Genomic DNA, 18814 nt, shown 5'->3' with positions numbered 1-18814 from the left:
GTTATAATTTGTACATGATGTATGCCTTTATGGTTTTGTTGTTGTTGCTTCCTAAGTGCCAGGCATATTTTCTATTCCATTCCAGGGGAAAGAAGTAGGGAGAGAGAGAGGAATTTGTCTTTGAAAATTGGTAAGATTCCATTTTCTATACTCCTATCAACTGCATTTTTTTCTGGTATTAGCAAAATGTGCAGGATTTGGTTTTATCCTGTTTCAAAAGTAGACCTAATTAAGTGCTTATTCTATAAATGAGTGTTTTTAAAACTTGAGCAGTTGCAATAAAATTTAGAAGCTTAAAAATGACATGTTATTCTGTAATGACAGTAAACTGAAACAGTATAATAGACATTGCCTTGAGTAGATCCATTTGCAGAAGAACTCTAGTTCTTGGCATTCAGCAAATGCTGGCTGTGTGTATCTTAATTTGCAAAACCACACTTTTTTTCAAAACTGAGGAATGGAAATGCAAAAAAAAAGGTAAAAATATACTTCTTTTTTATAATAAATATAAATAATGCCTTTAAATACAAGGTAATGCATAAAATTGTGTTTTAATGATAAACACTATAAATACTTCAGCACCAGATTTGAGCAAGACAGCCTCTCCTAGATGTCTAATAAAAATCAAACCATATTGCTAAGGACTTGTGTGTTTTGATTGTTTGTGCTGAGAAAAACTTGCACACACATTTAATTTTTGTTATAAATTAGGATGTGTATAATGGAACATTGATTTGTCTTGGATGAAAGCCATTACTTTAGATAATTACAGTTCTTTTTTATTCTGTGTGTCTTATAAATCTGATGCTGGCCCTTTAATTCCTGCTTGTTCTGTCGGGAGGAAGAATACAGAGCTAAATCCAGCAGACCTTATTTTGGCAAAACTCCCACTGAAGTCAGTGAGGGTTTTGTGAAAGTAAGGACAGCATGAGTTGTCTCACAGTTCCTGCTGATTATTTGGAACATGTTTGCTCCCCCCTCAAACACCAGAGCTCCTCACCGAGTTTGACATCACCACAGCACAGTGGCTTACAGCGGTTTTTTGTCTGTAAGCTAGAACCAGGAAAATCAGTGTAATGCAATTGTGAAAAATACCCTTTTCACCCAGTGACCTTGGAATAAAACAGACTGCTTTGGGAATTTGGAGACCGCTACTGTGGAACTAAGGCTACAGAAACAGAGACACTGAGAATTTGGAGAACCGATTTTAAATTCATGCTGAGAATTTAAAGAACTCTTTAAACAAGCTGGAAATTGGTCAAATTCTGATTGTTAAAAAACAGCTACCCCATTGGGTGTTGCCTAGACAGGTGGTACCTTGTGATAAAAACTTCTGATTCGTGTAATATTTCCTCACTGGCATGCCCATGAAAATTTCAATTCTGTTTCCACTACAAATTGCAATAGAGAAAGGCAGCTGAAGAGTTACAGCGTTCTTTCAGCAGGAAATCTACTGCTACAAATGATAACACAGGGCACACCTGCAGATTGAGTTCTTTATTTTTTTCTCTTGAGTCTGTGCAAATACAAGGCCAACGAGAAGAACCAGATCAGCAAGCATCAGCGCTCTCCTCATCTGCAGACAAGATGATGGAGTAATGGCTTCCCACACTCTGCTGTGTCAATGTGTCGTGACCTTTCTCCCAAGGGGACACCTTTCGGGTGACAGCACTTCAGTCCCCGTGGTCTTTCAGTCATACGGTGGAAGCTGGCTCCACGCTAGCCAAACACTGCCAGAGTGGTGATTTAGGAATTGGACTGATACTGCCAAATTGCTCTGCATAGATCACTTGCTGAGGACAGCCACCAGGTAGGTAGTTAGCAGGGAGCTTTCAGCTGCTGTTCATCTGGGCTAGACATGAAACAGTGATCTAAGGAGAAGCAGCTCTGTACTTTATTTCCAGTTCCTGAACCAGCAAGTCACTCAGAGAACAGATTTCATATTGCTTATTGGGTACTACACTATACATGCTTACTAATCAGAACATCCTCATTGTGAGGACATTTTCTAGGCACTGAACTGTTGCTGAATAATTCTGCTGTATTGTGTTTGGTAACAGTGAGCAGCGTCATAATGTAGGAAAGTCTTATCAAGAAAGCTTCGGAAATCAGTACATTTAAACATAATAGAATCATTTAGGTTGGAAAAGACCTTCAAGATCATCGAGTCCAACCATCATCCATGCCCACTAAACCATGTTCTGGAGTACTTTGTCTACGCGCTTTCTGAATACATCCAGGGATGGTGACTCAACCACTTCCCTGGCCAGCCTATTCCAATGTCTGACAACCCTCTCAGTAAAGAAATTTTTCCTAATATCCAACCTAAATCTCCCTTGCCGCAACTTGAGCCAATAAATACAATAGCAAGGCCTAGCTTTTATGATTGTGGGCAACTAGATGCATATGACTTCATTACTAGTAATATTCATGTGACTCAAGATATACAAGTAAGTATTCCGAGATTTGGGCTACTTAAGGAAGTCTAAGAACATTTCTTTTATTTATTATAGTTCAAATGGAAGTAAAATGGTACCACTAACATAAACAAAATCTGATATTTTGATGGTAAATATAAAATATTTGATATCCAGATGGTAAAATGGCTGGTCATATAACACGGTAGATGTACTGTTTTCTCATGCCTGTTTCTGATGCCTGTAACTATTTCATCTCTTAAGTCCATGTGGAAATTGCCTGTAGCTCTAAGGACATCTGAAGCCAACGTGACTAAGTAACGCAAAGCTGCAGAATACTCTAGTAGTTCTATAGCTGGAATACTTCCTCATCCAGTCCTTGGTAAAGACAAGGAGAAGCCTTCTGAAACAAAGTAAGCTGCTGTTCATGAGTGACTGCTCGGATCAGTGTTCTGACTGGAAGAAATTTGGTAAGAGCTGGAGCCCCAAATTTAGCTATGCACATTTTTTATTTATTTAGACCTTCACAAGGAAAAGGCAGGTATTTTTCCATATGATATGTTTAATCTTATTAGTTAATCAGCTAGGCTATTAATAATAACAAAGTTAAAAAATCAGAAGTAAGCTTTTTGTTGCAAGTTAGGAAGTAAAGATAAAACTGTGAAATTGAAAGGTTTTTGAACGCTCCCATCAAATCATGGACTAGGTGGAAAAGCCAGTGAACAGAATCCATTAAAGTTGCATTTATTAAATGTCCACTTGTATAAAAAGCTAAAAATAGCATTTGAGTTTTTCCAGTTTTCTTTTCATAACAGTTATTATGATTTTCTGCTTCATCTCAGAAAGTAATTTTGCTGCTGCTGTAGTGTATAATCTGTGTGCCCTTTCTTGGAGCAGTACAAATGACAGAACACTAATCAGATCAGAACAACAATCACGTCATCTTTGAGTAACTAGCAATAAAGTGTTTTTACAAGGAAGAAAGATGAACTATTTTTAGGGTAACTCCAAAGAGAAAACCAGAAAATTATTATACTCAATCTTAGTCTACATCATTGCTATGAATTTCAAAAGCATTGCTTTTCCCTGGGCAGCAGGCTAATCCATGTAATACACCTTTGCGTAAATGGTCCAAATCACATAGGGTTTCTAGGGTTTTGTTAAAAGGTTTTACTTGACGTATATAAAATCTCCTTTCTCATGGTCTCTCTGGTGACTCTGAACCATACAGGCTGGTTCTTAAGTAACCTAAATGCCCATTTTTGGTGATTATCCCATGTTTTCAGCATGTCTTTCATCTATTTGTCTGTGTTGGTTTACTATTGCTGGCAAGTAATCAGCAAAACCCTCCTTTGGAAGTCCAGGTATGTGACTACCATAACTTTCTTCAGCTCAGCAGGCCCTACAGTGCAATTCAGATGAAGTATGGTAATACAGGGCTAGCAGGGAGAAAAAGGTATAGCTGTCTCTGGAGATGCCTGTGCCCATACTACATAGTCTGTATATGTGCTTTTCCTGAGCTGCTTTCTCCCTTCCAGATCAATATGGCCTCCCTTCAGTGCCTTACTAAAGCCCGTTCTCCTGCCGTGGAAAGTAATCAACTCATGCAAGCAGCGGGTGGTGGCAGTGGTGCACATTCTCCCCACCCTGGCCAACTCTACCTGTGCCTATGTCCTACACCACAGCTTTCCTTCCACACTCGCCGAAAATGTGCGTAGGGGAAAATGTGCTGCTTCTCCTTGTCCTGGGAAAGATTAGTGTGCAGCTGTTGAGAAAGACTATCTTCAGCTATTCAGCAGCGTGGGAGGGCTTACATGAGGATGTCCTGGGATTCCATGGATCTGAGACCCACTCCTTACACATACACTGCAGTTTTGAACCCTTTGGGGGCACCTGAAAGAAATTTCATTAAATGACTCATTCAAACCTCTTTTTCCTGTGGCCCAGCAAGCTACTTGTCACTAACAATTTACCTTCTTTCACCTAAGAAATGGAAAAAAAAGAATACCATATAGTCAAAATGTAGTCATCAGATTTAATTTTAGTTCTGTTAACAAATACATTTAATGCAAAGGCAAACTAGGAATGATATATAATTACCATACTCTCTCTTAATATAGAAAACAGCAGAAGATCTCATAGTTAGGTACCAGAGAAAGCAAAATTATTTTTTATGTCCTGAAAAGACATTCTACTTCAGGCAGGAAAAATCCCAAAAAACCCCAACCCTATCTAGAAATTCAATAAGCCAAGAGACTAAAGAAGAATAGCAAGAGTTCTGGTCCCACAGACTTATCTCTCTGCTTCTGATCTTTGATTGTGGCTAAGAGGCGCTCATCCGAGATGATGAAGCGTGAGGGACAGTTTCAAGCCTCACCTACTTTCCTCTTGCCCTGGGTCAGCTGTGGGTCTCATGATGCAATTTTAAGGGCAGTGACAGTTGCCTGTAGCTCACAGATCAAAGCCAGAGTACACAGCAGCCTTGCCTATTTACCTCTTTTGCATGCCCTAATATATGCACGAACCCCTGTGCCATATTTACATCCATCAATAACCCTCCATCCCTGGGATGATCCTCTTTGGGTAGCATAATCACTTTTGAACCACACTGCACAGACAAAACAGCACAAAATGTCCTCAGTGGAGAAAGCCATTAGTCAACCACCATTTACACTTTCACATGGGCAACTCAGCAAAATTAGAAGAAGGTATATGTGCAAGAAAAATATATTTGTTAAAAACAACAACAAAAGATAATGGAAAAAGTTCAGAATCCAAGTAATTGTTCTCCGAACCTACTCCTGACGCTGTAGCAAATAACTGTCTCCTGGAAGCACAATCAGTTTAATTCAACCGTGCAAGGAAAGTATGACTAGGAGTGTGCAGGCAAGGTCTGTGCAGCTCAGAGTGAAAATGGCTCCATTCTTGCCAGTCACACTAGATGAATAAAGACAATAGGGAAGGAGAGGGCCAAGCCAGGAGGTCCACAATTATACAATATCAAGTCCCAGGCCTTGCAAAAATGTAACCTTAGATGATACAGAATAAGGAGCAGAGCAATTACATAAGTTTTCTGTGACCCTGGAGAAGGATTTCTTTTCCTTTGATCTCTCTGCAGATGCATGCCATTCCCAGCCTCATAAAACAAAGATTTACGATGAGGTTCACCCTAGTGCAGCTCTCGTAACAGATCTTCCCAACCGCGTTATGTTGTCACTTAAACAATGGAGGAAAAGCTTCGTAGAGTGGTTAGTTGTGCTCTTTGTTTATCCACCAAAACCAAATAATGTACAACAAATATATGTAGAAATGATGAAAGCAGCAATATTTAGTAAGAGGTTACCTTTAAGAAGCCAACACGCTGTCTTCCTACTTTATGTTGGTATCAAGAAGGAAGAATTCATAATACAAGCCTATCTTTACCTCCCTCCTGAATGACTTGACCAATGGCAGTTTGATTTTGTTGTTTCAGAAAACATTCTCTCTTACATTCCATTAACTGCTCAAAATCCTGCCACATTTTAATTTGCTTCATGTTTGGCCCATGACTTTCCCGTACAACTTTCTGCTTCTCTCGTAATTTCTGTTAAAAAGACAAAAATATTAGATTTCTGGAACTGTTCCAAGCCACAAAAATTGCTTACATGGGCAGCTTGGAATGACTAAGATTTTTATATGCTACTGAAGTATTATTTTGTTCAAGTTTGTAACACTCCTTGCAAGTGATAAATGCATTAGCGCCTGGGACTCTGATATCTGCTTTGTACGGATTGACAACTATTTTTATGTTTTAAAACTGTCTGAATAGTAGTCTTATCTATTTGAGAAGTTATGCTAAAAATCTGAGTTCACTTACATACAGAACTCTTGCAATATCAAGTTGCAACCTGCAATGGATTCATATAATGATATTATAAACATGAAATCAATGTTTTACAATTAAACCTGCTACTGATTATTAATAGCCCAAACCTGTAAAAATCGCTCACAGACTGACTCATAAGAAGGAAACTAATAAAAGAAAGATGTTTAGTGTGAATTGGTAAGCCTAACCTCATCCATGCTGATCTGAGCTTCATACAAGATTAAAAATGGACAACTGCTTTTGTTTAACGCTGCTGCGCTGATGATCCCCTGGCCTTTAATAACAGTGATAAGGCTGACAGGCTCAAAATTTATTGTCTTCAACAGGTTGCTTTATATACAACATAAAATTTGAGCTGGCACAGTTTGTTATGCCCATGTTTCAGTTTCTTATCCAAATGGTTTTCAGGGAATGTGCTGTCACGTTAAGCTGTTTGACTATCTCTTACAAGCGGCTCATGCTATACTCTGCAGGAAATCAAGCCCTGAAGAGCAAGCATGATCTCTTTTCAGGGTATTAGTTACCAATGCCAGCAGTAATGGAATTTGCTTTGTAGGCTGCAATATGCTTTTTATAAAAGACTGACCACAGTCTTTACTAATAAGCCCCACAAAACTATGAACTGTACAATGTTTTTACAAGGTAAAAACCTCATTCTTACCTTCCCAAGGTTTTCTTGTTCAAGGATCATCCGTGTATACTGTTCTCTGAAGGAAATAGAAAATAATTTTGTTATGATTTTATTTGGTTCTATGTAATAGGACAGAACAATGATGCAAGCATGGAAAATTAGGAAAGTATTGGGAGGTACATAAATGAGATAGAAGAGAAAGCATGAAGAAACCTTTTTGTCATCGGACAACATATCCCGTGACATCAAGGGTCAGATCTCTCTGATTCTCTCAGTTGTGCAGTTGGGAAAAGTGATATTGGATAAGATCTCTTACATTTTTGAAGCAGGCATGATTGCCACTCCTTCCAGCAAGGAACAGCAGAAAGATCATTTAGGTAAGATATACTTGATCCCTTTTTAATAGTGCATTTATCCTGGTGATATTCTGAGGTCAGCCAGTGGCCTCATTTGTACAAGCGTCAGAGTTTACGAATCCACAGCCCTTAATTGCTGTGAATGTGGTGTTAGAATGAGTGGGAAAATACAGGAATGAAGGGGAATAGTATTTCACCTCAGGTTTGACAAATCCAGTGACTGCAATGGAACTGCTGCGCGTTCCTCGCTTTCAGAAAACAGCCGTCACATTTAGGTGCCTAAATATAGGCTTAGAAGCATAACTGATGACATTTCATTATTAAAAATCTTGGCTGTACACCTTTGTCTGTAACAAGTGGCTGGATCACTTTCTGACATATGCAAACTTGATACATGAAACCTGACAATATAATATGCAAACCATAACAGCACGATTCAGATACATTACTATGTACTTATTTTAAAATATTTTGAAATGTGACAATAAAAAAATCTCTTCACTGATTCACTTGAAAAAAAATATTAATTACTACATTTTGTGTGTAACAGGTACACTTAGAGGTTGAGAGTTTGCTAGCGGAATCCAAAATAACCCAACTCATGTAAAGAACTTTCCAAATTGCTCAGGGTAGGAGAACATTGCATAGAGAAATCCTAATTTCCAGAAAGAAATATCAGCCGTCATGATACCAGGGTGTGAAGGTTTGCTAAAGCATGGTGAGAGTCGTGCAGAACCAATGCATTGTGTTTCTTATATTCCTTCCATTTCGACTCAGTATGCCAGGCTTTTGACTGGAGCACTTGGGCCCCTGGCCACCTGGGCCCTGCCTGCTGTACTCCCTGCAGAACAGACATGCAAGGAACAAAGCTGGATCATTTTCTGATCTCGCGCTCTTGGACAATTCTAGCCAGAACAAATCAGAGCTGTCTTGAGGCTGCTCCAAGTGCTGTGCTGCACAGCTGATCCCTAGCAATCCTCACCAAATCAAAGAGACGGAAAGCCACACTGAATCTTTGTATTTCCACTGGCACACAGCGTATGTTCACACACATTTGGCCTCAAGAACATACTTTTTTTTTTTTTAGAGTTGAGTTTTCAAAGTAATCATCGGAAGATTAGATGTCTTTCCTAGTAAGTTTTTCTTTACTATTTATAATGATGACTGGAAAGAATGCAACTTAATAACTTCATTAAAAAAACACTACTTTCTATTTTTAGAGAAGATTTAGAGAAGAAAATTAACTTTTCACATTCCTGAGAAGTGACTCCACGGAACAGAGTTTATATTCAATAAAGAGGGTTGGAACTGAGACATTTTTTGTTCAATACCTTGTTAGGAAAGTGCTGTTATATTTATGGTTCATTTTTACTCCGTTTACATTCCAGTGCCTGCTGAAAAATACATTCACATTCTAAAAGGATGTCTAGAAAAAAAACATTATTGTCTCATTTTATATTTTGCAAAGTCCTCTATACTGAACTTTGCTGTAATTCATTCAAATGCGATGGGTCTGTGACATCTTACAGAAGGTCAAATATGTGTATAGTCACTGTGAGAGGATAATTTCCCTAGCTTCTGTGCCCACAGTTAGCAAGTGAAACAGGGACAGCGGAGAGAGTGGTAATGCTCCGTTCACATTCTCCTCACCATACCTGGAATTACAGAGCTGGACTCGCGCTTAATTCCAGCATTTGGCTTTGATGGCTTGTCTGTGTGAATACTCACATTGTGGATGTTCATTGCACACGTATTTGAGTTAGAGCATTTTTTGCTGACCATCTGTGAATAAACTCGGACCCTCCCCTTCCCTGCGAGGCCATAAAAGGACAGTGCCTGCTGTTTGACCCGCATTTCCTCTCAGCTGCTTGGCTGAGCTGTGTTGCTTTCCATACTAATGAATAGTCACATAATCAATAAGATTTTCCTCACAGCCACTTCTCTTTTCATCCTGCTGCTTAATTTTGCTGTTTTTTCATCTTTCATTAGATAAATCTTTTATTTCGTGCAGCTTTCCACTATTTTGTAAGATAAAGAGGCTTCTTAGCCTCCACTCACATTCTATCTCCTCCTCCTTTTCTTCTCCCACCCTAACATTAGTAGTTTGGATTCTTTACTTACTCTTATTTTTCCTACATTGTTCACTACATAGTGTTTAAATATTTCCATGCCTCAGATCCTTACAGAAGGTCTCTGTGATGGAATTAATCGAGCCCTTCATTTCCTAGTGATCTCTGCCTCATGTTCTAGAACAGCAGGAGATGCAGCTCCACTGGTGCCATCTGGACAACTTCTAGTTCATGAAGGATCTGATGGAGGAAGACAACCTCATCTCTCAGTGTCTCCTGAGGGAATCCCTGGAGTTTTCTCACTCAGACACATCGCTATCCCTGTCAATGGCCCCATTCCAGAGCCCGTAAAATCTTAGCGGTCAACTACTGCCTTTTTTTCACTCCACAGTGAGTGAAGAAATTGCCTCTGGTGATACTGAATGACATTTGATTATGTATACTACCAATTAACGGTGCTTCCCTCATTGCCACCACTGCAACAGAAAGGTCCAGAAATTGTTCTGAAAGGTAAAAAGTCCTAAGAGGACAGATATCTTGGGAAATGAATTTATTCTTCCACCTCCTTTGAGAAGTGGCAGACAACTACTGGTTCTCTTTTCCTGTTGTGATGTCAGCACACTGGATGGTCTGAAGCTTTCAAATGGAGTGTAGAATGATTATGAATTATCTAATTAAGCAGCTCTATCTTTGCTTTGCCACTCAGTCATGCTTTTAAATTGTTTTGTGAATGGGACAATTTTCTGAAGCATTTTGGCACATTGTACAGAAGACTGTACATGAACCACAGCTCTGACATGACAGATTACACAGATCTCAAGCGACAATCTGTCTTGTCACTGAAATACAAATGCAGAAATCTAAGAAGAGGCCTCACATCAAGGAATTATATTGCTGTGGCTTTTTAAAGCCTAAGCAATAAAGCAAACTGTAGGAACGCTGACTGATGCAGACTGTGAGATGGAGAGGAACCAGGCAGAGCCGATGCCCCCTCTGCACTGAACTAGGAATGATATACTCTGTGGAGATTCCTTGGCACAGTAATGACTACACCTTTAAGAAGACCCAAAAGCTGCTTTCAAAACATCAGAGTGTTTTTCACTCATTCCATTCATTAAAAAATAAACCAAAAAGAACCCTTGATCAAACCCAGCAAACATAAATTTTAAAACTACTGTTTTGATAAATATTTTCATGACTGAGAAATACTGTGGTGTGAAAGCCAAAGATGACTTTGTAAAACTAGTGACGACAATTTAAGCTTGTTTATTTTGTCGACAGCTAGGATCTAAGATTTTTATTATTTTTTTTTGTCAAAGATAAAACTAGCTGGAAAACAGAATTTCTATTTCATGCAAAATTCTGAAATTTAAAAAACCTAATTACGCAGAATAAAAAGCAGGTATTTTGACACTTTCACCAAGTGGAAATTATAAAAGTTTTGTTTTGGATTTTCCTGATGTTTCATTTTGATGGGGCTGAACCAGCTTGTTGACTTTATTGCCTGAATTTTGTTTCAACTTTTCTATTGTATTGGAAGACTGAACATATTCAAAATTTTAAACAGGATACTTTTGCAAAAATATTTAGTATGCAGTAAAGTGTAAAAAATCCATATGACATGGTAACATTTAGACTTCTTAGCACAGATAATTAATCCAAAATATCTCATTCTCAGAAAATGTTTCGATCTTTGGCAGGACTGCAACATTTAAAATAGAAAACTACACAAACAAAAATCATAATCAATTCATAATCTTTTCTGCTTCTCTCCATACCACGCAAAGGCAAGGGGTCCTGAAAAAACTGACAGGATGAAGCAATATTGGAGTAAATTAAATTGAATGTAAAGATGAAGGTTAGTGTGATGGTGCAGAACAGCATTCATTCTACCTTCAGTAAGAACGACAAATGGGAGCAAACCAAAATCCATTTACGATGAGTATATGCAGTCCTCCATTCCTGTACCTGTAACAGCAATAGCTATTATACTTGAAAGAAGAATAGAAGATTTGCAAGAAATGGCCAGAATCTGAGGGCAGCATATGGTTGCTCTCTGAGAGGTGGTAGACCTTCTACTCCTGCACGCTGGAGTCTCAAGGGGAAACTTGGCAGAGGTATTATGTCTGGTAGAGCCACACTTCCTGCAGGACCTAGCTGAAGCACAGCTTCTCTGAGCTTGTGCCAACAGGGACTGCAAGTTAAAACCACTATCTGGGGCCTATAATCTCCAGCAGGAAGGGAAAATCTTTTGGTATGTCTGAGACAACTCATAGGTTTACAGCAGTATATACTGGAATTCGAGATGCTTATTTTTAGATTATTATAGTGTTTCTAAATTTAGCAGGTGAAGTCCTCCAGTTCAAATGCCAGTGAGAAAATTTCTAACTTCAACCTCAGTTTATGAATATCCTTCAAGTTAACACAAAGGAAACACAAAACACATTAATACACTTACCGAATTGCCTTTCGTCTCTCCTGTGGATCTGGGGAGATGTATGCCTTCATTTCTTCTTTAGCACGCTGCAGCTGTATTTCTAGATTCTGTAAAGAAACATAATTTAAAAAAAATATATATTATAATTGCTATTTAATTTCACAATGAACAATTTGGTCTCTCTTGTGATCTTACCCTTTTCATGCAGTTAATATAATGGTAGTTGCTTTCTTCCTGGACACACTCCTCAAGAAGTCCTTTCACTTCCTGTAGTACAAGAATGAGATTTCAAAGGACATCGTAAGTGAAAGTCCACAGGAGAAGCCTTGTGTTGCCATATAAACCAGGAGAGTCCATAATCGAAACAGGCATAATACTGAATTGATCATTTCTTAAATATTTATATAATTGGGCTTTACAGAAGTCTCTTTTAAAGACACTTGATTTTTTGAGATTTGCAGTTTCAGTCACAGTTAGAGATGTTAAATGATTGTTAATAGGTGTTTATTAATACGACTGACTTCTAAGAGACACTTCACAAGTGCTGTCAAGACTCTTGTTCCTAAGCACATCATAAGTGCTAAATACAGTTGTGAATAAGCATTTCCTGGAACACATCTGCAAAATGCATGCTAAAAGCTACAGACGTGTTAATAGTATGTTAATTAGTAATCAATAATTATGTTGAGGAGTGTGGAGAAAGTGGGTTATTCCCATCTCTAAATGGTCCATACCAAAAAACCCTAATAATCCAAGTGGAATTCATGTACCCCAGGTCACACAGCAGTTGTCAACTCAAAGCTCCATCACCGTGTGCTTTTCAGACCATCAGCTGGAATACTGAATTCTACTGTTCAACTGCAAGAGTTTGCTGACACTCATGTCCAGCTTAATCAGTGGATGTGATTGTCATCATGTGTTAGAAAATGACTTAGATTTGTGTGCCAAGAAAAAAAGCCTTGATTGCTATTGTAAAATAGTTCTTATGGAAGGTGTACTTCATAGTAGGTTTATCTATAGATTCTTTTATTTTGCTTGGATTAAGCTATACAAAGGTACTTTTAGTATAGGAAAAGAATTATCTATATATCCACCCACACTTTAATTGTACACCTTTTTTATTTTGAAATATATTCCTTATGTGTGCAAGACCTTGAAAAATCAAGTCCAGACAAAATTCACAGGAGGTGATCTAGTGAGATAAAGCAGATTCATATCAACTTATTAATACTGACCCCACCTTAAAGGATTGCGCTGGTTTAAGTACCTTCCCTCCTAAAAGTGCTATAGTTCAACTAATGCATAAACTACATACACACAAGCTCTTAGCTACACCTGTATGGTTGTATTTTTAAAACACTGTTGTATGCAAGAATACAGGACAGTCACATTTAATGATGTATCCTTGCCATCAATTTCAGTGCATTAATTATGCATTGGATTGGTTGCTAATTTAATGAATCTGCTAAACAAATATGAAGATTTGTCTTCATAAACTAATCCTCATTTTATAGTCAAATTCTTTTCCAACAGATACTCTCCAGGTCAGAAGGATTTCTGGCAGATGTGTCTTCTTTTACAATATCCTTGCTAATCAAAGCTGGACATCAGTGGATGGATTGATATATCACTGAGTTCATTTGTTGCTATTCAGAAGAGGAGATTTGTGTGACTGCAGCTCGTCCACAGCAGCTTCAGGCATGATTTGCATAGTTGTGGATCACCATTGACTCATTTCCACCTGAAGTGGATTTGTACTTTCTGTATCCAGAGGGAAGGCAGGGAAAATACTGTACCATACTAAATAACAGGTTGCACAGCATTTATTAATATGCATGAACACGCCACCATCTTACCTGTTCCAGTGTAGAGCGATTGCTCTCTAACCCCGCTGCACAACTGTCGTATTGGACTTTTTTTTCATCACATTCTTGAGTTAATTCCTTATGTGAAAAGGGCAAAAGGGTACATAAATGAAATCTTCAATTGACTGACATGTGACATTCAGGCAGACTGTGTTCTTGTTGGTCCCACACACCAACCTCAGCTATTGGCACACTCACAGACACTTACATAAACCTAGCAGGCACACGGGTATTATTACACATGGGGAAGCCACTAGCCTCCGCTCGCATACTGGAGGATCAGCTGTATACACCACAACATAGCATGCAAATTTCCTCTTTACAGCCACATCCACAGCTTTAACGTGGTAGGTTAATAGGGCAGTGTTTGCAAGAAGAAAGGAAAAATAATTATAAAAATAGAGATTAAGAAAGGATCAATATACTTGCTACCTATGAAAAGCCAGCTTTATAGTAGTACATAACAAATGCCTTAGCTGGGTTTCATTTGCTGACACTTACTAGAACCATTAAAAATTTTCTGGAAATGTAGTTGATAGATAAATGGATAGCTCTATTTACTTCTATGGCAATGAGCCAACTTACAGCAGCTGTGGACCTGAATTTTTTTTTTTCAGCTCTCTATAAAATTTTGAAAACAAATGGATAAATCTGTCATTCCTACAGACTAATATAGGAATTAGATCAATGTATTCAACTATTTGGATATTATTTGCAATCCATTTAAAAAGGAGAGCATTAGTTGAGATCATTAGTGCTGAGATGCAGAAAAACCTTTGAAACCAATTTGAAAACTAACTTTGCTATGGTTTTGAACCATGATTTTTATATTTTCCCCTGATGTAGTAATTTTTTTAATTACTATTAAGGACAGCATGGTTTTGTGCCTGCACTGTCTGCTTTTACGAATTCCAGTCTTTAACAAGTTGCCTGTTGCAAATCACTGTTGACCCATTCTGCTATTTCCAGCTTTTCTTCAAAGTTGATTATGTCCTTGTACAGCACTACAGAGATCCTTAAATTAGACTTATTTGTGATTCTGACTTCATTTACATAGAATGAGAGAAGTGTTTCTACTAACCTGGCACTTTTGACGCAACTGCCTCAGTTCTTTGATAACAGGAGCTAGGCTTGCCTTCTTCTCTGCCACCATAATGTTAAGTTTTTTTACCTGAAAGAGGGACAAAATAATATACATTAACACTATGATACTAATAGTACATTTATATAATTAGGAATGTGAAAAGAAAGGGAAAGAAATCAAAATATGGAGAGAAAAAATGTCTAATGAAAGCCTGAACTATATATAACATAAGTTCAGGTCTAATTAACAAAGGGAAAGAGCCCATCTTGCAGTGGGGTCATTACCACAAATGAGACAAACTCTGCTCCCATTGTTTCAACTGAGAACATCACAGCGAAGTCCAGAAGCATCTGTGCCAGACACCTAAAGAGCTTAAGGAGTAGGGGAAAATGAAGGAGTTGCTTAGAGGTGGACTGAGAGAAAGGAAGAAATCCTTAAGAAAACAAACAAACAAACCTGCATAGGTTAAATAGAGTTTGAAAATGCTAAAACAGAGTCACTTTAAAATATTTATACTAAAAATTTGAATTTGATCCAGCTTTCTATTTGAGAGTCATTCTGTTTTAATTATACTGCTTTATTTTAAAAGTGCCCTCATGATTTCAAAGAATGCTATTTTGCTTTTTGCTCTTTTATAATATTTTCAAATTAGAAATTCAAGTTCTGTCTTGCTTGTATGGCTATGTGGGAAGTTAAATTAAAACATGACATTTCTAAGCGCAACTGAAAATTAGGCTATAGAGAAAAAGACAAGATATTTAGCTCTTTAGACATATTAAGTATTTTTTAACAAATGCTTAACTCCAGTGATTTATAAATATTTTAGAAAAAGATTCAGTTAAAGATTCAAACCATTCGTCTCTTTCAAATAATGTGCAAGAACAAATATGAAACCACTTCTGAAATAAAAAAAAGTAAAAAACCAAAGATGACAAGACTTGATATCCCTTATATTTCTGAAGGGGAGGAAAGTAGGATTTATTTGTAGGATTTATTTTTTTTATAATTCTAAACTAAAAGAAATGCACATTTTAGTAAACTTTTTCAAGATTACCTGTGCAGATGTATACTGTTTGAAATTTTTTTTATTATATAAACATAGATTAAAAGAAAATTAAAACCCCAAACAAAAATATTAAACTTAGTTTCTATGCTGAGGAACCAGATACTCAAATTAAGGAAATACAATAGTTTAAGATAAAAATCACCATTTCAGACATGTTATCTAGTGTCCGGCCTTTCTTTTCATCCATTTCACTCTTTACTGCAGATACTCTTTCCAGCTCCTCCTGGGTGTAACTATATCCAGAAATACCTTTCTTGTCTTCAATAGCTTGCTGCAGACACAGAAAATAAATGCTGAGTGTGAGTTCATTAATCAAGTAACATAGCAAATTCCTTCATAGAGCCAAAATATTGTAAGAAAGCGGAAAAGATAAGTACTGTAGTCAATTTATTTTAAAAGTGATTAATAATCTAGCTGCCAGAAAAACTAACTTTTTATCTAGTGCCTGTACAGTAGGATAATGACAGCTTTCTGTAAATACACTATTTGGTCATCCAATGTCCAGTGAAATTACCAGGAAGTTTCCACAAAGTGAAGTGGTCTTTAGGTCAGGCTCTGAAGAGGTTCAATGTGTAAAATCCAGATGCTTAATCTGAAGATGTAGCTAACTTATTTTTTAAACAACAGTCAAGTAAATCTAAGTTAATTATTGTATTCATTTTAGTAATACTAATACCATCTTACCAAATTCTAGCATTATATTACATAAACTTTACATTTAATTATATGTTGATGTAATGGTCTTTAGCAATGCTTGCTTATTAAGTACGTAAGGAGGGTATTTTCTGAAATCTGAAAGCTAAGTGTTGATTTACGTATGCACAATTTGTTAAAATGCAAAACATTCCTTCTTAAAAATGCCATGTGTCTATGAACTCCAAGTCCATTATTCTCAAAAACCTTTTACAACCATATGTTTAAGAAAAGATTTAACTCTACTAATAGCTACTGCTACCATGATGGGAGCATTTTGTAGACTTTAACAGCAGTGTGTAGTTTGACAGGGCTTGAAAAAGTATATTTGATTCTATGGGTGGTAAGAACTTGATGAAGTCAAAGCTCTGTAGTTTTACTGCAAGGTAGTTTAGAAAAGGTCAGACTTGAATGAGAATATACTGTTGACCATGTGTAGCCATTTCACAGAAAAACTTCCAGTGCTTTGTCTCTGCTGTGATTTTCCTGTGAGATGACTAGTGTACCTTAGTTATCCTGCTATAAATAAACACTTCACCTTCTTTCTAGTTGAGGAGCAATCACGAGAAAAAGCTCTGATCCTACTGCTTAGGTGCTTCTTTCTACCCAGGTAGCAGTTCTGGTTTTATTTTTTAATTAAACAATGAATGCCCTACTGAAATAGCATGACATCATCCACTGCATCTATGGGAGCATCTTTCCAAAGTCTATCCCATGTATTTTCACACTTCCAATTTTCTTTTAATAAGGTAAATACCTTTATGTTTAAAAATGCAAAATAAGTACATTTAACAAACCAGATATAGATGAAACACAATATTTTGATAACAAGACTACTGGTATTGGAAGAAAATACTACAGCAGTAGTATTGCATTTGGGATGCATATATATTCCCTGAATGTTTAGTTATGCATAGCAGAAATCTTTCTCCTGCTATTCTGGTTTAGAAAAAGCATTCATCTGGTTTTAAATTTTTCACTGACTGCGAAATGCATTTTCTTCTAAATATTCTGGGGTTAGAACATTTCCTTCCTGTCCACTCTTTTTTTAAATACTATTTCTATATTTTTTTCAGCAGTAACTTGAATCCTGCTTGCTGCTGATAATTTTCAAAGCCCTTACTATGTATGTGGATACCAAAAACTAATTTAAGAATCCAGCCTTGCTGTAACTGGAGTTAGTGAAGATTTACCATTGACTTTAAAATGCAGGGTCAAGCCCCTCAGTCTAAAAAGAAACTGCACAACAGTCCTGACTGCCTGTAAGAAACAGTTGCTGAACATGAAGTACAGCAGCTTAGCATAATCAACAAACAAAAATAAATTTTATACCCTAATGACTCTCTTACTAATGACAGCAGGAGAGCTGAGGATGATATACATTAGAATCTAACAAAACAACATTCATCTTATTATATAGCTATTATCAGGGAAAGAAGGGTGATGGACTGTGGGAGCAGTAAATGCTTGTATTACCAACTGCTGCTGAATAGCCTCGTGGCGCTGTTTTAGAAGTTCTTCTGTCCTCTGGAGGATACCATACTCAGCTGTAATTTCTGCTATTTCCAGTCGCTTCTTTTTATAAAATGTGTTCTTGCTCCGGAGCTTATTAACATAGTGTTTAAACTGGAAAGACAAAGAACAGAAATATCATTTAACTTAAAGCAAAAAAGGACCTTATCGCAGGCTGTTGCTATATAAATGTAATTATCCTATTTGGACTGCATATTGAAGATTAAGTGTTTAGAACAGAGGACTGGAATTCAGGATTCCCAGGGTCTATTTATTTTCAGCTCTGCATTTGTTCACTGAGTGAGATCAAGAAAACCAGCTCTATTGCTTTCTGTCCCAGCTCACTCATTTGTAATAGTGAGATCATTCAGTTCTGCTTACCACCATTTGACAGTTGGAAAAGTAATTACTCTTTGCAAAATGTTGTGAGAATCATAGATAATAAAAAAATGTTAATGCAATAGTAATTTGCACTTGTAACACAGCACCACGTCAGCAGTGTGTAACCCCAAAGAGCTCTGCGGACTAAGAAACATGATGAGAAAGTGCAGAAAAATTGGAACAGAAGAGGGCCTGGGAAAAGACCATCTTTCTTTTAAAATGCTAGTTCTCAACAGTTAAATTTTGTTGTTCTCTTTTCTTGACTCTTGCAGACCTAAACAGTATCACTGGTTAAGTTTGTAAAACCAGGAAAATAAAAGCAGAGTCCCTGCACAGAAGCAGAGAAGTGCAGTATCTATTTCACTCAAAATCTAAAAATGGAGAATTTATATTTTTATTAAAGACTAAGTAAAATAATACATATCCTCACAGATCAAC

General features: G+C 37.2%; 1 protein-coding gene across 1 annotated transcript in view; it reads right to left on the bottom strand.

Annotated features, from left to right (window-relative positions):
- Window positions 1–18814, bottom strand: part of IFT81 (intraflagellar transport 81) — a 71289-nt gene that overhangs the window by 22994 nt on the left and 29481 nt on the right. Inside the window, exons 12-19 of the mRNA XM_049805848.1 lie at window positions 17960–18109; window positions 15933–16061; window positions 14722–14811; window positions 13632–13718; window positions 11971–12042; window positions 11797–11882; window positions 6944–6989; window positions 4079–6000 (exon numbers count right to left, since the gene is read on the bottom strand). Of these exons, the coding sequence (XP_049661805.1) occupies window positions 5818–6000; window positions 6944–6989; window positions 11797–11882; window positions 11971–12042; window positions 13632–13718; window positions 14722–14811; window positions 15933–16061; window positions 17960–18109 (843 nt within the window). The 3' untranslated portion in view covers window positions 4079–5817. The remainder of the gene's footprint in view (window positions 1–4078; window positions 6001–6943; window positions 6990–11796; window positions 11883–11970; window positions 12043–13631; window positions 13719–14721; window positions 14812–15932; window positions 16062–17959; window positions 18110–18814) is intronic.

This window comes from Accipiter gentilis, chromosome 7, assembly GCF_929443795.1.
Source record: "Accipiter gentilis chromosome 7, bAccGen1.1, whole genome shotgun sequence".
Taxonomy (NCBI): domain Eukaryota; kingdom Metazoa; phylum Chordata; class Aves; order Accipitriformes; family Accipitridae; genus Astur; species Astur gentilis.
Note: the sequence above shows the minus strand (reverse complement) of the source record. Positions and strands in the feature narration are given on the sequence as shown.